Here is a 22,470-nt window from a genome sequence, read left to right as displayed (position 1 = left end):
GTGCCGAGCGCCGTTCTAAGCGCTGGGGTGGGTACAGGGTAATCGGGTCGACCCACGTGAGGCCCGCGGGTCTTCATCCCCGTTTTACAGATGAGGGAACCGAGGCCCGGAGAAGTGAAGCGGCTCGCCCACGGTCACCCGGCTGCCGAGTGGCGGGGCCGGGATCCGAACCCACGACCTCTGACTCCCGAGCCCGGGCCCTTTCCACTGAGCCGCGCCGCCTCTCATGTTACGTGCCAGGCACTGTACCAGGCACTGGGGCGGATACGAGCACAGCGGGCTGAACGCAGTCGCTGTCCCACGTGGGGCTCGCGGTCGTGATCCCCATCTTACAGACGAGGAAACGGAGGCGCGGCGAAGTGGCCGGCCCGAGGTCACCCGGCAGACAGGCGGCAGAGCCGGGATTCGAACCCAGGTCCTCCGACTTCCAGGACCGCGCTCTATCCGTCGGGCCGTGCTGCTTCTCCAAAAAAAGGACGAGTCTGCACCTGCCCGCTCCTCGAGAGCCTCCGGTGCTCATCAACCTCTGCGTCGAACAGAAACCCCTTACTGTTGGCTTTAACCGCTCAGTCACGTTGCCCACTTCTGTTAGCGAAGCAGCGCGGCTCAGTGGACCCCGCCCGGGCCTGGGAGTCAGAGGGCACGGGTTCGAATGCCGGCTCTGCCGCTCGGCAGCGGCGTGACTGTGGGCAGGTCACTTCGCTTCTCTGGGCCTCAGTTCCCACGCCTGGAAGATGGGGATCAACTGTGGGCCTCACGTGGGACGACCCGATGACCCCGTATCTCCCCCGGCGCTTAGACCGCAGAGCTCACCTCCTCCGAGAGGCCTTCCCGGATCGAGCTCCCCCTTTTCCCTCTGCTCCCCCTCTACCCTCCCTTTCACCTCCCCTCAGCTCGGCCCCCTTTCCCCGCCTCTCCCTCCGCTCCTCCCCCCCCCCCCCTTCCCCTCCCCTCGGCACCGCGCTCGTCCGCTCGACTGTATATATTTTCATCTCCCTTTTTATTTTGTTGATGAGATGTACGTCGCCTTGATTCTGTTATTTTGTTAATGAGATGTACGTCGCCTTGATTCTGTTCATTTGCTATTGTTTTAATGAGACGCCCTTCCCCTCGACTCTGTTGCCGTCGTCCTCGTCCGTCCGTCTCCCCCGATCAGACCGTGAGCCCGTCATTGGGCGGGGACCGTCTCTAGCTGTTACCGATCTGTCCGTTCCGAGCGCTTCGTACGGTGCTCTGCGCATAGTCAGCGCTCAGTAAATACTATTGAATGAATGAATAGGCGCTTAGCAAATACCAACATTATCATTATTATTACGACACCTCTCCGACTTCCCCCTGCCAACCAGCCTGCCCACTTTGCTCCTCCGGCACCAACCTTATTCACTCTACCTCAGTTTCTTCTCTCTCGACGCCCCGGATGGGGACGCCCCCCTACCGCCCCTGCCCTTCCCATACGACAGACCGCCGCTCTCCCTGCGTTCCCGTTCTCCTCCCATAAGCCTTCCTCGACTAAGCCCTCGTAATAATAATAATGATGCTCATTCTGGTATTGAAGCGCTTACCGTGTGCCAGCCACTGTACTAAGCGCCGGGGTGGATACAAGCAAATTGGGTCGGACACGGTCCCCGTCCCACCGGGGCTCACGGTCTAAATCCCCATTTTACGGCTGAGGGAACTGAGGCCCGGAGAAGTGGAGTGGCTTGCCCGAGGTCACGCAGCCGACCTGCTCCTTCACCACGCCACGCTGCTTCGAAGCCCTCAAAGCCTCTCGCTGTGGGCAGGGAACGTGTCTGTCGACTCCTTTGTGTTGTACTCTCCCAAGTGCTCAGTGGAAAGAGCCCGGGCTTGGGCGTCAGAGGCCGTGGGTTCGAATCCCGGCTCGGCCGCTTGTCAGCCGTGCGACTCTGGGCGAGTCACTTCGCTTCCCTGGGCCTCGGCGACCTCAGTGGGGGTGAAGACCGCGAGCCTCCCGTGGGACAACCCGATGACCCCGGATCTCCCCCAGCGCTTAGAACGGTGCTCGGCACGTAGGAGGCGCTTAACAGATACCAGTGTTGTTATTATTATTATCACAGTGATGTGCACGCAGTAGGCACTCGATAAGTACCGATTGATTTTTTGATAACTCTCCCCCCTTCAACTCCTCATTGCTCCCGGCTCACATTGAAACTCATCAGACCGCCAAGGCTTTACACTTTGGCAGAACTGGAAAAATTACAAGGTAAGTATACCTTCGCAAGTCCTGAAGTAATACTGAAACTGAAGTCAGAAGCAGCGTGGCTCAGTGGAAGGAGCCCGGGCTTTGGAGTCAGAGGTCATGGGTTCGAATGCCGGCTCGGCCCCCTGTCAGCTGTGTGACTTTGGGCGAGTCACTTCACTTCTCGGGTGCCTCAGTTCCCTCGTCTGTAAAATGGGGATGAAGACCGTGAGCCCCACGGGGGACGCCCCGAGTCCCCCGTGCCCACCCCAGCGCTTAAGAACAGTGCTCGGCACATAGTAAGCGCTTAACAGATACCGACGTCATCATTGTTAAACCGTGAGCCCCATGCGGGACGTGGCCTGTGTTCAACCTGATATATTTGTATCTTCCCCAGCGCTTAGGATAATGCTTTCCTCATAGTAAGTGTTTAACAAATACTACCACTAATAATGTTAATAATGTTTCCCTCCCCCTTGAATTTTCCCTCCCCTGACCCCGTGCTCAATGTTTACGCAGCAAGAACCACGGTTTTTTTGGTCTGTTTTTTAAATGTTATTTACTAAGCGCTTACAGCGTGCCGGGCACTGTACTAAGCACTGGGGATGATGCAGGTCAGTCTGGTCGGACACGGGGCTCGCAGTCGTAATCCCCACTTTCCAGATGAGGTGACCGAGGCCCCGAGAAGTGAAGTGATTTGTCGGAGGTCACAGAGCGGACGAGTGGCAGGGCCGGGATTAGAACCCAGAGCTTTCTGACTCCCAGGCCTGTGCTGTAGCCCCCAGGCCAGGCTGCTTCTCTGCCTTGTCCCAGTGACGATAACGACGGCGTTCGTGAAGCGCTTACTGTGTGCCGAGCACTCTTCTAAGCGCTGGGGGAGATGCAAGGGGATGAGGTTGTCCCACGTGGAGCTCACGGCCTTAATCCCCCTTTTACGGATGAGGAAACCGAGGCCCAAGAAAGTTAAGTGACTTGCCCAAAGCCACGCAGCTGACGAGCGGCGGAGGCAGGATCAGTCGTAATGGTAACGACGGCATCCGTCAAGCGCTTACTCTGTGCAAAGCACCGTTCTAAGCGCTGGAGAGGGTACAGGGTGATCAGGTTGTCCCACGTGGGGCCCCCCAGTCGTAATCCCCGTTTTCCAGATGAGGGACCTGAGGCACAGAGAAGTGAAGTGGATTAGAACCCGCGACCTCTGACTCATCCATTCAGTATTCAGTGTGTGCAGAGCACCGCAACTAAGCGCTTGAAATGGACAGTTCGGCAACAGATAGAGACCGCCCCTGCCCGACGGCGGGCTCACGGTCTAATCGGGGGGAGACGGACGGACAAAAACCAGACGACTTGATCGCGATAAATAGAAGGAAGGGGATGGACACCTCATTCACAAAATAAATAGGGGAATAAAAATGTATCCAAATGAGCAGAGTGCTGAGGGGAAGGGAAGAGGGCGAGGAGCAGAGGGAAGGGGGGGAGGAGGGGGGGGACTCCCGGGTCCGGGCTCTTTCCCCAGGGCCGCGCCGCTTCCCTAGGACGGGGCTTGCCCCGACGTCTCCCGCCCCGACCGGCTAAGGCGGCCCGCCCTCTCGAAGCCTCGAAACCTGGCTACCCCGAAGGCAGTCGAGCCTCTCCCGTCTCCTCTGGACTGGAAGCTCGGTACGGGCGGGGCAGGTCTCCGCCAACTCTCCCGAGCGCCTAGTAGGGTGTCGGGCACCCAACCGTCATCACCACCCACCGAGCGATCCTTCTCCCCCCGCCCCGCGTCCCCGAACGAGGACTTCCAACGAACGTGACCTCCCATCACCTTGACCTTCAAGCGGCGGCCTGTCTGATCCCCTTCGGGCCGGAGTCCGTCTCCTCGGGTTACCTCGGAAGAGCGTGATTTCTTTATTTATAACCTCTTTGAAATGTTTCCTCGGGGTCCCGCTTCTCAGCGCGACGGAACGAGCGCCTTCGACGGGGGTTCGAGGTTAGGGTTAAGGTTCGGGGCGACTTTAAGCTCTTTCTTCCCGCTGCCTTATAAGACTTCAGGGTCAGGGAATGGGTCCGTCCGTTCGTCCGGTCGCATTTATGATGATAATAATAATAACGTTGGTATCTTTTAAGCGCTTACTATGGGCCGAGCGCCGGGGGAGACACAGGGTAATCGGGTCGTCCCACGTGAGGCTCCCAGTCTTCATCCCCATTTGACGGATGAGGGAACTGAGGCACCGAGAAGTGAAGCGACTCGCCCAAAGTCACCCAGCTGACCGGTGGCGGAGCCGGGATTAGAACCCACGACTTGCGACTCCCGGGCCCGGGCTCTTTCCACCGAGCCACGCTGCTTCTCTGAGCACGTATTGAGCGCTTACCGTCCGCAGAGCACCCCGCTAGGCGCTTGGGAGGTACGGTTCAGCGAGAAAGAGGGACAGTCCCCGCCCGCAGCGGGCTTGCAGTCCAGAAGGGGAGAGGCAGACTTCAAAACCGACAGGCCTCAGTAAGCGTCGGTAGAAATAGGATTATATATCTTTGCACTTCGAAACAAGTCGACAGGCATTAATGTAAATAAATAGAAATACAGGTATAATAATGTTGGTATCTGTTAAGCGCTTACTATGCGCAGAGCACCGTCCTAAGCGCCGCGGGAGATACAGGGCCGTCGGGCCGTCCCGCGTGAGGCTCACCGTCTTCATCCCCGTTTGACAGATGAGGGAACCGAGGCCCAGAGAAGTGAAGTGACTCGCCCACGGTCACACAGCTGCCGAGTGGCAGAGCCGGGATTCACAAGCGCCGTGGGGAGGGGGAGGCTTGAGCAAAGGGGACGGCGGGGAGGGGGAGCCGAGGGAAAGGAGGACTCAGTCTGGGGGGGGCCTCGTGGAGGAGGTGAGCCTTCAGTAGGGCTCAGTCGGTCGATAATCAATCGGTAATCAGTCAGTCCGTGGCATTCCCCCCCCCGCCCCCGGCGGTAAGCTCATCGTAGGGAGGGCACGTGTCTGCCGTCTCTGCTATATCGTACCCTCCCAGGTGCTCAGCGCAGTGCCCTGCGCACGGTAAATGCTTAACAAGTACCAGTGATTGATTATTGAGTGCTGACTGTGTGCAGTCAATCTCATTTATTGAGCACTTACCGTCGGCAGAGTACCCAGTACTCAGCCCTTTTTATGCCGAGCTTACAGACTAGAGGGGGAGACGGGCATTGATTTCAAAAATAAAAAAATTACGGACACGTACATAAGTACCGAGGGAGGGGCTGTGTGCGGAGTACCGTGGTGAGCGCTTGGGAGTAGAGAAGCAGCGCGGCTCAGTGGGAGGAGGCCGGGCTTGGGAGTCAGAGGTCACGGGTTCGAATCCCCGCTCAGCCACTTGTCAGCTGGGCGACTCGGGGCAAGTCACTTGGCCGGGCCTCAGTTCCCTCATCCGCCAAATGGGGATGAAGACAGCGAGCCTCCCGTGGGACGACCCGATGACCTCGTATCCTCCCCAGCGCTTAGAACGGGGCTTTGCACATAGTAAGCGCTTAACAGATGCCATCGTCGTCGTCGTCATTACAGTACCGCAGAGTTGGTAGAAACGTTCCTCGCTAACGAGGAGTTTACAGTCTAGTAGGCGGGGAGAGATATTAATATAAATAAATTAAGGATATGTCTGTAAGCGAGAAGCAGTGTGACCTAGCGGAAAGAGTAATAATAATAACGTCGGTATTTGTTAAGCGCTTACTATGTGCCGAGCACTGTTCTGAGCGCTGGGGTAGACACAGGGCATTCGGGTGGTCCCACGTGGGGCTCACGGTCTTAATCCCCATTTTACAGATGAGGGAACTGAGGCACCGAGAAGTCAAGTGACCTGCCCAGAGTCACACAGCTGACAAGTGGCCGAGCCGGGCCTGGGAGTCGGAGGACCCGCCTCCTAATCCCCGCTCTGCCGTCATCTGCTGTGTGATCTTGGGCAGGTCACTTAACTTTCGTATGCCTCGGTCGCCTCGTCGCTAAACTTCTGATAGTCGTCGACCCGCATAGCGTGCACCGTGAAAGCGGGCATCCTTTGAAATGTTTTTGTGGTAGTTTTTTGGAAATTGTCCCCTCAAAAAGCAATGAATACCCTCCCATTTGGAGCGTGCTGGAAGGTTGTGTGTTCGATGATAACTGATAATGATGTGGTATTTGTTGAGCGCTTACTTTGCGCCAGGCACTGTACTAAATGCCGGGTGGGGTACGGTCCCTGTCCCTCATGGGGCTCCCGGTCTTAATCCCCACTTTACAGATGAGGGAACCGAGGCACAGAGAAACGAAGTGACTTGCCCAAGGCCGCAGAGCGGACCAGTGACGGATCCGGGATTAGAACCCGGGCCCTTCCGACTCCCCGGCTCGGGCCCTGTCCGTTAGCCCGCGCTGCCCTGGGGCCTGAGTTAAATCTCCTCGTTGCCATCTTCTTAAAGGACGCTCTTCATCAACTTCTGAATGGTGGCTTTTTGGAAGCAGTGATTTTGAACGTTTGTTTCTGGACCCAATATTTACCAGTATTTTTAAAAAATGTCGAGCAGAAGTTGGCCATCTGTTTCCCTGATGTCTTGAAGTGAAGTGAAAGTTTACCCAACAACCTTGTATTGAAAGTCTGAGGGGGGAAAAGGATCATTTCATCAACCTAACCAGTTAGATGTCGTAAGGAGGAGAGTCCCAAAAACCCACAAAAGTGATTTCAGGTGGCCTCTCGTCGAGCGTACGTGAACCAGGGATCTCGACGGCTATTTCTTTCCCGTCCCTTTCAAACCAGCATTTTGCCACTGACGCCAAGTACCAAGCGAGCTTTTCTCTACCTTTCCCGATCTGCAAAAAAAATCTTGCCTCGGAAGTGTATTCTCGGAATTAAAATCGTCGAGGTGCTGGTTGTGGGCAGGGAAGGTTTCTCGCAACTCTGATGTTATGTCTCAAGTTGGTTCATTCATTGGATAGCATTTGTTAAGCGCTTACTGTGTGCAGAGCACCCAACTAAGCGCTTGGAATGGACAGTTGGGCAGCAGGTAGAGACAATCCCCCGATCAGACCGCGAGCCCGTCGGTGGGCAGGGGCCGTCTCTATCTGTTACCGATCCGTCCATTCCAAGCGCTTAGTACAGCGCTCTGCACGTAGTAAGCGCTCGATAAATACTATTGAATGAATGAATGAATCCCCGCCCAATGATGGGCTCACAGTCTAAACGGGAGACTGGAGTGTTAGCGCAGTGTTCTGTGTGTAACGATAATAATAATAACGATGAGGGTATTCGTTAAGCGCTTACTACGTGCAGAGCACCGTTCTAAGCGCCGGGGGAGATTCGGGGTCACCCGGTCGTCCCACGTGAGGCTCACAGTTAATCCCCATTTTCCAGCTGAGGTCACTGAGGCCCACAGAAGTGAAGCGACTGGCCCACGGTCACACAGCTGCCAAGCGGCAGAGCCGGGATTAGAACCCATGACCGCTGACTCCCAAGCCCGGGCTCTTTCCACCGAGCCACGCGTAGTGAGTGCTCAGTAAATACCATTAATTGCTTAATTATTCTCGCCTTAGTAAGGCCAGGAGCCCCAAAGGGATGTTGTTTTTCCCAGTTGGATCAACTGTGACATTCCCTTGTGAGCAGATTGAGTCACGGCGACCTGCCTGGAGGAGGCAAGAGAACATCAGAAATGAGTGATGCCGGGGTGGCGGGCAAGAGCTTCCCGTCCCGTGGCCGTGACCGTCCTTTTCTAGGTCTTTAGGTTCTCGAAGGCAGAAGGGGGGATTCGTCGAATTAGTCGGGCAGCGGGATTCATCGAGCGCTTCCTTTTTTTGAAATGGTATTTGTTAATAATGATGATGATGATGATGATGGTGGTGGTATTTTTTAAGCACTTACTATATGCCAAGCACTGTTCTAAGCACCGATACAGTGTCGTCAGGTTGTCCCACGTGGGGCTCCCCGTCTTCATCCCCAGCTTACAGACGAGGTGACTGAGACACAGAGAAGTGAAGCGACTTGACCGGAGTCACCCAGCCGCCAGGCGGCGGAGCCGGGATTCGAACCCATGACCTCTGACTCCCCAGCCCGGGCCCTTCCCGCCGAGCCCCGCCGCCTCCCCGTGCTGACTACGCAGTGTGTGCCGGGCACTGTACGCAGCGCCGGGGGAAGACCGCGGGCTGGACCCAGTTCCCGTCCCACACGGGGCCGGCCGTCTTCATCCCCATTCTCCAGAGGAGGGCGCCGAGGCCCGGAGGGGCCGGGCGACCCCCACCCCCGCCCCCGGGCCGCCCAGCCGTCGCGCGCGGCGGGGCCGGGATCGGGGACCCCCCTCGCGAAGCTCCCCTGTCGCTCTCTCGCAGGCTGGGGATCACGTCGCACGACCCGTGCGGCGAAGACACGTACGGTACCTTGTTAGAAAGGTATCACCGGCTGGAAGAGGACATGGGGCGAGTGGCGGAGGAATGGCTGCAGTGCCAGAAGAGAATCGACGACTACGTGGACGAGCAGGTGAGGAGCGGGTCGGGGAGCTCGGCCGGCGGGACGCCGCCCGCCCGCGGCCCCTCGCTCATTTCCTCCTCGGCCCAGTCCCTCCCCGTCGCCCCGACGCGCTCCCCGCCTCGGCCCCCCCGCCCCGCGGGGAAGCAAAGAGGGCGCGGGTTAGGGTGACGCGGAGTCATAGTAATACTAGTAATGATGATGGCGGTGTCTGGTCAGCGCTTACCGTGTGGCGGGCACTTGTGTATTCGGTCGTATTTGTTAATAGTAATAATAACGCTGGCATTTGTTAAGCCCTTAGTATGTGCAGAGCACCGTTCTAAGCGCCGGGGGAGATACGGAGTCATCGGGTCGTCCCACGTGGGGCTCACGGTCCTCACCCCCGTTTCACAGATGAGGTCACGGAGGCCCAGAGAAGTGAAGTGACTTACCCACGGTCACACAACCGAAAAGTGGCGGAGCCGGGATTCGAACCCAAGACCTCTGGCTCCCCAGCCCGTGCTCTTTCCACTGAGCCGTGCCGTTTCTCGATAATAATAATAATAATAATGGTGGTGTCTGTTAAGCGCTTACTATGCGCAAAGCACTCTTCTGAGCACTGGGGGGATACATGGTGATCAGGACGTCCCACGTGGAGCTCACTGTTTTAATCCCCATGTTACAGATGAGGTAACTGAGGCCCAGAGACGTGAAGTGACATGCCCAGAGTCACCCAGCTGGCAAGCGGCGGAGCCGGGATTCGAACCCGTGACCTCCGGCTGCCAAGCCCGGGCTCTTTCCACCGAGCCCCGCTGCTTCTCTTACTTCTCTTACTTACCGAGCGCTTACTGTGTGCAGAGCCCTGCTCCAAGCGCTTGGAAAGTACAGTCGGGCACCAGAGAGAGACAATCTCAACAGCGGGCTCACGGGTCTGGAAGCGGGGAGACGGACAACCAAACGAAACGGGTAGGCAGCATCGATAGCACATTGTGCGTGAGTAGCGTATCGCTGTGTGCGGAGCACCGTACTAAGCGCTCGGGAGAGTACAGTTCGGCGCCGGTGAGAGACAATCCCTGGCCACGACGGGCCGCAGTCCAGAAGTGGGGAGACGGACAGCAGGACAAGTAGACAGGCATTCATTCATTCAGTAGTAGCTACTGAGCGCTTACTACGTGCAGAGCACCGGACCGAGCGCTCGGAACGGACAGATCGGTACCAGATAGAGACGGTCCCCGCCCTCTGACGGGCTCACGGTCTCATCGGGGGAGACGGACCGGAACGATGGCGATAAATCGAATCGAGGGGATGGACATCTGATTAAAACAATAGCAGATAAACAGAATCGAGGCGACGTCCATCTCATCAACAAGATAAATAGGGCGATGAAGATATAGACAGTCGAGCGGACGAGTACGGTGCCGAGGGGAGGGGACGGGAGAGGGGGAGGAGCGGAAGGAGAGGGGGGAAAGGGGGATTAGCTGAGGGGAGGTGAAGGGGGGGGTGGAGGGGGAGCAGAGGGAATAGGCATCCGTAGCACGGTCAGAAATAAGCAGAATTATAAATATATACACATCGTTACATGTTTGTAATAAGAATTCTGTTTGTATTAATGATACGCCCGTATCTGTGATTCCGTTTATATTGATGCCACGGACGCCCGTCTGCCCGTTTTGCTGTCCGTCTCCCTCCTTCCGGACTGCGAGCCCGTCGTGGGCAGAGATCGTCTCTCACCGTTGCCGAATCGTACTTCCCAAGCGCTTAGTCCAGTGCTCTGCGCACAGCGAGCGCTCAATAAATAGGATTGCACGAATGCATGAATTCGGTCGTATTGGTTGACGCTCCCTGTGTGCAGAGCACTGGACTGACCTCTCGGGAGAGTGCAGCGAAATACCAAACGGACATATAATAATAACACTCCCTACCCTCGACGGGTTTACGGCCTCGGCCGGGGGGAGGAGCCCGACGTTAATAGAAATAAATGAAACGACGGATGTGCACGTAAGGGCTGTGGGGCTGGGAGGGGGGAAGAAAAGAGGGAGCGAGTTAGGGTGACGCAGAGTAATAATAATAATGATAATAAATGGTATTTAAGCGCTTACTTTGTGGCAGGTACCGTACTAAGCGATGGGGTAGATCCAAGTAAATCCAATTGCAGGCCCTCTCCCACGGGACGCTCACAATCTCAATCCCCATTTTCCCGATAAGGTAACTGAGGCCCAGAGAAGTGAAGTGACTTGCCCAGGGTCACACAGCAGACACGTGGTTGGAGCCGGGATTAGAACCCAGGCCCTTCTGGCTCCCGGGCTCGTGGCCTTTCCGCTAGACCGCGCTGTTTCTCTTCACTTTTTACCTCACCAGGCAGTCACAGATGCGATCCAAGTCATCTGGGGTAAAATGGCAGAAAGTCACGGAGTCGTTCTTTGAAATAATAATAATGATGATGATGATGATGATGTTGGTATCTGTTAAGCGCTTACTCTGTGCCGAGCACCGTTCTAAGCGCCGGGGGAGACACAGGGGAATCAGGTCGTCCCGCGTGGGGCTCACGGTCTTCATCCCCATTTTACAGGTGAGGTAACTGAGGCACAGAGCAGTGAAGTGACTCGCCCACAGTCACACAGCTGACGAGTGGCAGAGCCGGGATTCGACCCCATGACCTCCGACTCCAGAGCCCGCGCTCTTTCCGCGGAGCCACGCTGCTTCTGAAATAAAATGAGGGTCTCTGTTAAGCGCTTACTGTGCGTCAAGCTCTGTTCTGAGCGCCGGAGGAGACACCAGCTAGTTAGGTTGGGTAAGGTCCCTTGTCCCACGTGGGGCTCACAGTCTGCATCCCCATTTTACAGATGAGGAAACTGAGGCACGGAGAAGTGAAGTGATGTGTCGTATCTGCAGCAGTGAGCAAGCAGAATCTAAGTAGCAAGATGCCAGAACTGACATTGGTGGGAGGAGGAGTCCTGGGTTCAAATCCCTGGCTTTGGTCATGTGACTCTTAGACCGTGTCCTGAAATTCTCCCTTCATAATAACAGTAACGATGATGATGGTATTTGTTAAGCACTTCCTACAGATAGAGACGGTCCCTGCCGTTGGACGGGCTTACGGTCCGATCGGGGGAGACGGACGGACGGGAGATAAATAGCGATGTTTGCGTGCTGGCTACGTGCCACGTATCGGGGTAGACATGAGATGATCAGTCCCCAGATGGGGTTCACATCCTAAGTAGGAGGGAGAACAGCGATCGATTCCCCTTTTTGCAGATGAGGGAACCGAGGCCCAGAGGAGGGAGGTGCCCTGCCCGAGGTCGCACAGTAGGCGAGTGGCGGAGCCGGGATTAGAACCCAGGTCCTGCGACCCCCAGGCCTCTGCTGTTTCCACCAGGCCACGCCGCTTCCCCGTCGAGCGAGAGAGAGCCACGTTGTAGAAACGCACGGAAGCCCCGCGTAGCTTAGGATCCGGGCGTAGGCCTGTCGTTCATTCCACCGTATTTATTCGGTGCTTACCGTGTGCAGAGCACTGTACCAAACGCTGCCTCTCCCCTCGGTTCACCGCGCCGTTACCTCCTTCGGGAGCGGGGCCGGAGAGAAGCAGCGGGGCGTGGTGGATGGAGCACGGACCCGGGAGTCCGAAAGTCATGGGTTCCAACCCCGGCTCCGCCACTTGTCCGCCCTGTGGCCTTGGGCCAGCCACTTCACTTCTCTGTGCCTCAGTTGCCTCATCTGTAAAATGGAGATCAAAGCTGGGAGCCCCTTGTGGGACACCCCGATGACCCCGCATCGACCCCCGGCGCTTGGAACGGTGCTCGGCACATAGTAAGCCCTTAACGAAGAGATTGTCGTTATTATCTTTCTCTGTGCTTCATCTCAGCGCTGCTCAAATTGAAGGGGCCCTCTTCCCTCCTGGGCTCCGTCCAGGATTCGGAATATCCCCCTCGGGAGGTGAAGCATCCAGGTTCGGAGCGAGCGAGCCCGGCGGGCCGGGTAGAGGACGGGCTTAAATCCGAGCTGGCCCGGGCCGCCACGGGGCGAGCGGGGAGGTGGGCGGCGTCCGTCGGTGCCCGCCGTCCCCTCGGCCCGAGCCGGGCCACCCCCCGGACGCCTCCGCGACCCTCCCGTGGCTCCCTTCTTTGCTCCGTTCCCCACCTCCCCGCCCGCTGAGACGCTCCCCCGTCCTAATTCCCCGTTAGCGGCCCAGGCGGGATGATCACGGACCTGGAGGAGGTGGAGGGTTGGAGGGCTGGCCGGGCGCGTGTGTCCGCGCGTGGGTCGACCCTGCCTCGCCAATCTGAAAATCCCCCATTTGTAACGTGAAAGGATCGTGCCGAATCACGGCGTGGCTTAACGGCCAGAGCACGGGCTTGGGAGTCGGAAGGTCGCGGGTGTTTTAATAACGTTGGTATTTGTTAAGCGCCCGCTACGTGCGGAGCGCCGTTCTGAGCGCCGGGGGAGATACGGGGCCGTCGGGTCGTCCCACGGGAGGCTCCCGGTCTTCATCCCCATTTTCCAGATGAGGTAACCGAGGCCCAGAGGAGTGAAGTGACTCGCCCACGGTCACCCAGCTGACGAGTGGCAGAGCCGGGAGTCGAACCTGTGACCTCCGACTCTGAAGCCCGGGCTCTTTCCGCTGAGCCACGCTGCTTCCCTTAATCCCCGCTCCCCCACGTGTCCCCTCCACCACCCGTATGCTGTGTGACCTGGAGCGAGTCGCTTCATTCATTCAGTCGTATTTACTGAGCGCTTACGGTGTGAAGAACGCCGTACAGAGTGCTTGGGGGAGTCCAGTACAACGATAAACGGGCCCGTTCCCTGTCCGCAACGAGCTTACAGTCCGACGCGGGGAGATGGGCGTCGGTACGGATACGTAAATTACAGAGAAGTGCTCCGTGCCTCGGCGACCTCGTCTGTAAAATGGGGATTGAGACCCTGTCCCACCCGATGTACCCGTATCCGCCCCGGCGCTTAGTCCGGTACTTGGCGCGTAGTAAGCGCTTAATAAATTCCTTCGTTATCATTTTCAGCGAATCGCTCCCCGCGGGCAGCTCTCATTCCTCCTTCCAGCCTGGGCTGGACTCCCCCCCCCCCCCCCCCCCCCCCCCCCGGTCGAGAGGACCACAGTTCAGCGTTCGCTCCATCGCTCAAATCCGCCCTTTCCTCTCCATCCGATCCGCTCCCACGTTAGTCCAGCCCCCCCATCCTCTCCCGCCCGGACGACCGCCTCGGCCTCCCCGCCGGCCTCCCCGCCGACCTCCCCGCCGACCTCCCCGCCTCCCGTCTCTCCCCCCTCCGGTCCGTGCTCCGCTCCGCTGCGGGGTCAGTTTTCCGCCTCCCCCCCCCCCCGCCCCCCTCCCCCCCGGCCTCGAGAACCTCCCGGGGTCGCCCGTCCGCCTCCGCGTCGAACCGAGACTCCTCCCCTTCGCCTTCAAGGCAGTCGGTCGCCTCGCCCGCCCTCTCCTTCCTCAGCTCGCTTCTTTCCTACCCCCGACCCCGCCCGCCCGCTTCGCCCCTCTGACCTCTGACGCCGGCCTCCTCACCGTTCCTCCGCCTCGTCTTTCTCACCGCCGACCTCTCGTCCTCGTCTTGCCTCTGGCCTCTGTCGCCCTCCCCCTTCGAGTGTGACAGACGTTCGCTCTTCCCCCCCCTTAAACCTTACCGAAGGCACGTCTCCTCCGAGAGGGCCTCCCTTCTCCGTCGTTCTTCCATTTGGATTTCCCCCCCGTAACTCCCCCCTCCCTCAGCCCCACAGCACTTCTGTCCATATCCATAATTTCTATATCTTCATATCCGTCCCGTCCCCCCCCCCCCCCCCCGTCTAGACTGTGAGCTCCAGACTGAGAAGCGGCGTGGCTTAGTGGAAAGAGCCCGGCTTGGGAGTCGGAGGACGTGGGTTCTAAACCCGGCTCTGACGCCTGTCAGCTCTGTGACCTTGGGCGAGTCATTTGACTTCTCGGTGCCTCAGTTACCTCATCTGGAAAATGGGGATTAAGATTGTGAGCCCCAAGTGGGACAACCTGGTTACCCTGTATCTCCCCCAGTGCTCGGCCCGTAGTAAGCGCTTACCGAATACCAACATTATTATTATTATTATTATTATTAATCCCCCCCTCTGCCACTTGGCTGTGCGACCTTGGGCAAGTCACTTAATTTCTCCGTGCCTCAGTTCCCTCGTCAGTAAAATGGGGATTGACAGCGTGAGCCTCCCGTGGGACAGCCTGTCTACCCCAGCGCTTAGAACAGTGCTTGGAACATAGTAAGCGCTTCAATACCGTAATTATTAAGCTCGTCGTCGGCAGGGAACACGCCTTCCGCCTCCGTAGTACTCTCACAAGGGCCGAGACCTTGTTCTGCACCCGGGGAGTGCTCAGTAAACTCGATCGAGTGGTGATGATCCCTGGCTTTAAGAGAATAGGGACCAGGGAGGCCACGTTATAGGAGAATAGTAGCTGTAATAATATATATTAATTGTCTACCGTGGGCCAAGCACTGTAATAAACCCCGGGAAGGGACGATAGATAGACCCAGGCTGTTAGTCCCCAAGGGGCTCGCCGTCGAGGAGATTGGTCCGAGAGCCAAGGCCCAGGATGTCAGACGACGGGCACACGGAGTTCTGCCACAGCGTGTGTTTCCGTGATAGGATTTCAGACGATCCGTGGTGTGTATGGGGCGCTGACTGTATGCAGAGCACTGTAGTAATCGCTTGGGAGAACTCAGTCCCGCGTGATTTGGATTCAGTGCCCCGGAAGGAGTAGAGAAGATTCTTCCCACCTCAGGAGCCCCTTTCTGGCAGATCCTCACGCTCCCCGTGGTGCCCCTGGATCCAGTAGTGGAAGGAGCGGCCGGGCACCGGCCCACGAGGTCTCCCCGGCCTCGGCCTCGCCGTCCTGCGCCGTGAGGCAGTTTGTACGTCTTGGTGTTTATGCAGCTTTACGCCGCGTAAGACGGGGGGGATACCACCTCCTTTTCCGGATGAGGTGACTAAGGCCCAGAGAAGTGCTGCGAGTTACCCAAGATCCCGCAGCAGACAAGTGGCAGAGGCAGGATTGGAACCCAGGTCCTTCCGACTCCCAGGCCCGTGTTCTCGCCGCCGGGCCACGCTCCTTAATGGCTGTGGTGACTACAGAGGCAGTTGTCTCAGTCGGGGGATGGCGTATTTTGAGCCCTCACCTTGTGCAGAGTACTGTACAGAATGTACAGAAAGGTACTGGACAGGACTCCTGATCCTTCCAGGGCACTGTATCCAAATCACGCGGGACCGAACTCTCCCAAGCGACCAGTACAGTGCCCCGCGTACGGTAATAGTGAAATCGCCGCTGTCTCGGAGTTTACGGTGTGGGATCTCCCGAGTTTCATTCGTTGCCTTTTCTCCGCCGTCAACCAAGCGGGGGTATTTAGGGAGGGCTTATTCATTCGGTCGTATTTATTGAGCGCTTACTGTGTGCAGATCACTGTTCTTAGCCCTTGTCAAATCGCCACCCACAAGGAGCTCAAATTCTAGATGCGTAATGTTTCCAGGACTTAGCGTAGAATGCCAATGAAAAAGATCCTGTTGCATTTCCGGGAAATACCGCGTTTTTCCGAAAGGTTCTAAAGATGGAATACAGTACGTAGCGCTTCCAGATCAGGCTCTCTCGTAAAGAAAGGAGGGCATTCCCAAGCAGGAATCCACAATCCACCACAGCCAGAATTGTATCGGTATAAGAACGAAGGAGAAAGGGAATCTTCGAAGGACCCAGTGCCGTATGTAGAGGAGAATCACTAAGGCATCTTTAAATATAGCCTCGACATCTTTTTTTTGTCACTGCTGTCAAAGAGAGGAATCTGGCCGTAACACAAATAGTGAAGTCACAACAATTTAGGAGCATAGTAAAAAAAACAAAACTCGCCTGTATTCTCAAGTGAATCTGTTCCGTGTAATTTCCGCTATCATTTGGGCAGTCTAGAGATTGAAAACACTGTTTTTATGGCTGCCGTAGATCTGGGTTCTCCTAGTGGTAAAGTCGGTGTTTGACCCAATTCGCTAGTTTTTCTGATCTTTTTTTTGAAAAAAGATCCCCCCCTCCCCCAGTCTCTTCCCGAATACGGCCAATGCATACGGGGGTACGCGTGTCCAGACAACCGTCATCTCATTGCCCAGCGGGCGTAACGTGCGGGTAATGTCGAATGCAGTTCGGACTCGCAGACTCCGGGCAGCTCTGCTGACGTGTCACGATGGTGTCTCCGATGCCCTCGATGGTGAAGTCATTCCTCGTTCGGTCCACGTTCTAGCGAAGAGCGTACACCGTAGCTCAATGTGGACCAATAGGACGTGCGTCCCCGAGTGATACGTGAGAGAAATCGCCCCCCCCCCCCCCGCCGGTCCAGTGAGCCACACCTAAATCGCGCAGATGTGGCTCATCTTTGCGGGACACGCGGTCTTGCGGCACGGATGTCCAAATCTGTCATTCCTTTTAACCTGCTCTGGCCGGTGAGCTCTTGGTGGGCCGGGAACGCGTCGGCCACTCGGTTGTAGTGTAAACTCCCAACCGCTTAATACAGCAGTTGCTCGGTAAAGACCGCTGGCTGATTTGTCCAAAATCAGCCCTCCCAGCGAGGAATCGATTAGGGAGACCGTTATTATAAAATCAGGCCGCAATCTGAAAGCGCCCGCGAGAGAGCGTTAACCCGCTTTTTCACGTACGCACGCCCACCCGTGCCTGTGCGTGCGCGGACGGGTAACGCTAGAACGGATCGCGCGACGATCATTGTGGTCTGAGGGCAAAATAGTTTCTGTGTGGCCTTTAGTCATTTTGAAAATGACTGCCGTGGAAGAGTCCTGAGGATTTTCAGAACTCGAAAAGAAGGATATCATTTGAGCATCGGGATTGAGCTCCGTAGGACTCTTTACGAGGAAAGAGTGAGTTTTCCCTTTTAAAACGTGAATTGTCTTCTGAGTTTGTGCGGGATTAAAAAAATCCTTGCCAGAGAAGTGGGGACAGAGCGGGAGAATAGCGTGACTTACTTCGGGACCCCGCGCGACCTCGTCGTGAGGGGCCCCAGAGTGCGGGTTTTGCGTGAGCTCGTGCCAATCCTCCGGCTCCCCGGGGAGTCGCCTGAAAGTCCTTCTCTTCGCAGATGTCGTTTAATGGCTTTCACGTATTCTCTCTAGATGGCAATGAAGACAAAGCAACGCATGTTAAAAGAAGACTGGGAGTTTTTTAAACAGAGGCGATTTTTTGAAGAGCAGGTATGGAATCGTGAACCTCTGGCGAAAAAAAAAAGAAAAAATTCATTCAGTCGTGTTCGTCGAGCGCTTACCGCGTTTCGTATCGAGGCCGAACGCTTCTCCCGGGTCAGTATCGGAAGTCGAAGTGACAGTCGGCACGTCTCGCGGCTAAACGAGATCCCTCTCGAGATGCAGCGTAGGCGAAAGCAAGTTGTCTCGTTCAGGCGGTCGTCCCTTGGGGAAATAATCCTCGCCGTCGCGCCGGGCAGAGAAACAGCCCCATAATGCTCCAGCGTTCGGGGAGTGTCTTGGTCCCCGTGGAGACGGTTGCATTTTCACGGCAGAGTGAATTGTCCGTTTCCCTCGTCCGCTTTCCCTGCCTGGTTCTCGTTCCGAGAACGGGATGCCCGTGAGGCCCTCTCCCTTGCGAAGCCGCGGGCGATTCGTCGATCGTATCTGTCGAGCGTTCCCCGTAAACCGAATCTCGACGGCGGTCGACTGCAGCGTGCCTCCCCGCTCCGATATCTCCTCGCTCCGAGCCGTAAACACCCGTCCCCCTGAGAGCGCACGTTTCCGAAGCCCCGGCGCCCGCCCCGTGGATTATTCGCGCCGCCTGCGGGGCGGCCCGGAGGAGTCCGGCGTTACTAATCCGTCGCTTTGTCCTTTACTTCAGTTAAATAATAAGAAAGCGCTAGCTGGAGAGAACAACTTCACGGACACCATGAGGCACATGTTGTCGTCCCGCCTGAGCATACCCGACTGTCCCAACTGTAATTATAGGAGAAGGTGAGGCCGGGGTCCGCGGGGTCGCCCGGCGAGAGGGCCCCAGGCGAGGCGGGCGGACCGGACCAGCCCGCGGGGCGGGTGGGGTGGGCGGCCTCGGTCACTCTGTCCCTCCCCACCCCCCCGAGCAGATGTACCTGCGACGACTGCAGCCTGTCCCACATCCTGACGTGCGGCGTGGTGGACTCGCCCATCCCCGAGGACGTCCACGTGAGCCGGCTCCCGCTGCCCGGGGAGTCGGGGCCGGACTACCTGGCGGAGATCTGCCCGCCCAGCATGTCGTCGGCCAGCTCGGGCTCGGGGTCCAGCTCCCCCATCACCATCCAGCAGCATCCCAGGCTCCTCCTCGCCGACAACGGCGCCGCCCCGACCTTGTGAGTCTTCGCGCGAGGAGGGCAGGCGGCAACGCCAGCCGTGTCGGTCGCGCCGCTCGGGCGGCGCCTCTTAGGTGCCGAGCACCGTTCGTTCGGGTTGGGCTCGGTCCCTGCCCCCGCCGGGGGCTCACGCTCTTCGTCCCCGTTTGACCGGTGAGGGAACTGAGGCCCGGAGACGCGAAGTGACTTAGCTTGGCTCAGGGGAAAGAGCCCGGGCTTGGGAGTCAGAGGTCCTGGGTTCTAATCCGGGCACCGCCACTCAGCTGTGTGACTGTGGGCAAGTCACTTCACTTCTCTGGGCCTCGGTTCCCTCGTCTGTAAAATGGAGGTGAAGACTGGGAGCCTCACGTGGGACAACCTGGTGACCCTGTATCTTCCCCCGGTGCTTAGAACAGTGCTCGGCACATAGTAAGCGCTTAACAAATACCGACGTTATCACATTATTATTACTTGCCCGAGGGCACGCGGCAGACGCGTGGCGGAGCCGGGATTAGAACCCGGGGGCTTCTGCTTCCCAGGCCCGGGCTCTAGCCAGATGTGGAAGGGATGCGAAAACTGAACTCCGGGGGAAGTGAGCTGGTGGTCGCAGAGCTGGGAAAAATGGTTTTTGGAGGTTTTTGGGTTTTTTTAGAGAGGCAGCGTGGCGTAGTGGAAAGAGCCCGGGCTTGAGAGTCAGAGGTCACGGGTTCTAATCCCAGCTCCGCCACCTGTCAGCTGTGTGACTTGGGACAGGTCTCTTCACTTCTCTGGGCCTCAGTGACCTCATCTGTAAAATGGGGATTAAGTCTGTGAGCCCCATTTGGGACAACCTGATAACCTTGTATCTACCCCAGCGCTTAGAACAGTGCTGGGCACTTTGCAGGCGCTTAGCAAATACCGTTATGGTTATTATTATTGTTCCTTTTACTAAAAAAAGCCTTTGAAAAGAATGTAAGAAAGACTGCCGTGCCGCGTGATGACGGTGAACGGGTGAATGCCGACCCGCCTGTGGTATTAACGATAACAGTAATATCACTAAAGATACTAGTGGTCTTTGGTAAGCGTTTACTGTGTGTCAGCACCGTACTAAGCACGGCGGTGGATAGAAGCTAAACAGTTTGGAACACAGTCCCTGTCCCACGTGGGGCTCACGGGTTGAATCCTCATTTTACAGATGAGGTAACGGGTACAGAGAAGGGGAAGCCACTGGCCCAAGGTCACCCAGAAGACCAATGGCGAGCAGAGATAATAATAATAATGTTGGTGTCTGTTAAGCGCTTACTGTGTGCGGAGCGCTGTTCCAGGCGCTGGGGGAGATACGGGGTCCTGAGGTGGTCCCACGTGAGGCTCCCAGTCTTCATCCCCGTTTTCCAGATGAGGGAACTGAGGCCCAGGGAAGTGAAGTGACTGGCCCACGGTCCCCCAGCTGACAGGTGGCGGGGGCCGGGATTCGAACCCATGACCTCTGACTCCGAAGCCCAGGCTCTTTCCACCGAGCCACGCTGCTCCTCTGCGGGGATGAGAACCCAGGTCCTTCTGACCGCCGGGCCACGCCGACCTGGGGAAACGGGCCTCTCTACTTGGATTTTAAGGCACCTCGGAGACCTTGCCTACCGCCGGCCAGCTATTGGTCGGAGCGAGCCTCGTCGTCCCTGCAGAGGGTTCTGCCCTTTTGGAAACTATTCTTTTTTATCTATTCGCTTATCGTTTGGTTTTGGTGGTGGTTCCACCTACGCTCCTCCCCACCCTTCCACCCAGACATCACCTGGTCACCTTTAGCATCATCAGTTCTTTAGGGAAAGTGTGGTTTTTTTAAAATACGGTATCGGATGAGAGCCAGAAACCGCGCTGAGCGCGGGGGTCGGTACGAGCCATTCAGTCTCTGGCCCCCCTGGGGCTCACGGTCTTCATCCCCATTTCACAGATGAGGTAACTGAGGCACAGAGGAAGCGGAAGAGACTCACCCAAGGTCTCACGGCAGACACGCGGAAGAGCCGGGATTAGGATTCGGGTCCTTCTGACTTCCAGGTCCGGGCTCTGTCCACTAGGCGACGCCGCCTCTGCCCGTGGCGGCAGGGACGATCTTCTGCAGAGATGGGTTGCGGATTGACCGGTTAAGCATCGTACGTGCTTTCCCTGCCTGCGTTGCACATTTGGCTCTTCAGTCTGATTTTTCAAGATCAGGATTGTGTTCGGCCCAGGCCATAAGGGAGATTTTACAACTTCCCTTCCCTCAGGTGTCAAGCGGCCTACTGGTCAGCCAAACTGAGTTGGGTTTTAGGAAGCGGTCAAGAGATCGGCCTCCAGACGCGAGCTGAGCCCCTCCCGACCCCGTTGAGCCAGTTGTTCCATAGTGGTAATAATAATAATAACGTTGGTATTTGTTAAGCGCTTACTATGCTCGCAGAGCACTGTTGTAAGCGCTGGGGGAGATACAGGGTCATCAGGTTGTCCCATGTGAAGCTCACGGTCTTAGTCCCCATTTTACAGATGAGGTCACCGAGGCCCAGAGTAGTTAAGTGACTCGCCCACAGTCACCCAGCTGACAAGTGGCGGAGCCGGGATTCGAACCCATGACTTCTGACTCCCGAGCCTCTGCTCTTTCCACGCTAGGAGGTCCATTTCCAGACCCGTCTTCTTCAGACCAGCCAGGGCGGTCGGCACCCATCAGACGATACACGGCCCAGTCGTGGCCTGGTGGATAGAGCAGGGGCCTGGGAGACAGCAGGTCATGGGTTCTAATCCTGGCTCCGCCACCGTCCGCTGGGCGGCCTTGGGCAGGTCGCTTCTCCGGGCCTCACTTCCCACATCCGTAGAATGGGGATTGAGACGGTGAGCCCCAAGTGGGACAGGGACCGTATCCAACGTGATTAGCTTCTGTCTATCCCAGTGTTCAGAACGGTGCTTGGCACATGGGAAGCGCTTAACCAATATCGTAATAATGGTGATATCGTCATTGGAAAGTCTCGATGGCTCTTGCAGTTGAAGTGGCTCCGACTGGCGCTTTCATCAGGAAATCTAAATATCGGTGCTCAAGGACATTTTCCGGGTCCGGTCTAACCGGACGACGCCAATTCAGGGGGTGGCCGGCGCTTCACCCCCGTCTCGCTAGTCGGGGCCTGTTCCCCGATCTTTTTTTTTTTTTTTTTAAAGATCGAGTCCCTCCTCTGCTCCGATTGTCCCGGCCCCTCGCACTCGTCCGGGTCGTTCCGCCGATTTCCCAGCGGGCGCCTTCCTGGCTTATTTTTGAAAGCGCTCCGCTTCCCACGCCAACCCAGCCCCAACGGTCCGCTCGCCTGTGCTTGCTTATCCCCAGCGGGAGCGACGACGACGAGGACGTGGCGCCGCTGTCCGCCAAATTTGCTGACATCTACCCCTTGAACAACTACGACGACGCGGAGGTCGTGGCCAATATGAACGGAATCCACAGCGAATTAAATGGTGGAGGTGAAAACATGGCACTGAAAGATGAGGTACTCCCTTCCCTTTTTCTGTGCTCCGGATGTAATGAAATGAGA

At 57.1% G+C, this 22,470-nt stretch overlaps 1 protein-coding gene across 4 annotated transcripts in view; it reads left to right on the top strand.

Annotated features, from left to right (window-relative positions):
• The window catches only part of FAM193A (family with sequence similarity 193 member A), a 178,073-nt gene that overhangs the window by 104,231 nt on the left and 51,372 nt on the right, over window positions 1-22,470 (top strand). For all 4 annotated transcript variants that reach the window (XM_039911955.1, XM_029062573.1, XM_039911954.1 and 1 more), the window contains 5 exons: window positions 8,509-8,656; window positions 17,760-17,837; window positions 18,490-18,602; window positions 18,731-18,973; window positions 22,269-22,425. In XM_039911955.1, coding sequence (XP_039767889.1) covers window positions 8,509-8,656; window positions 17,760-17,837; window positions 18,490-18,602; window positions 18,731-18,973; window positions 22,269-22,425 — 739 coding nt within the window. The remainder of the gene's footprint in view (window positions 1-8,508; window positions 8,657-17,759; window positions 17,838-18,489; window positions 18,603-18,730; window positions 18,974-22,268; window positions 22,426-22,470) is intronic.

Source organism: Ornithorhynchus anatinus, chromosome 4 (genome assembly GCF_004115215.2).
Source record: "Ornithorhynchus anatinus isolate Pmale09 chromosome 4, mOrnAna1.pri.v4, whole genome shotgun sequence".
Taxonomy (NCBI): Eukaryota; Metazoa; Chordata; class Mammalia; order Monotremata; family Ornithorhynchidae; genus Ornithorhynchus; species Ornithorhynchus anatinus.
The sequence above is the reverse complement of the archived record's forward strand: the minus strand, read 5'-3'. Positions and strand labels throughout refer to the sequence as shown.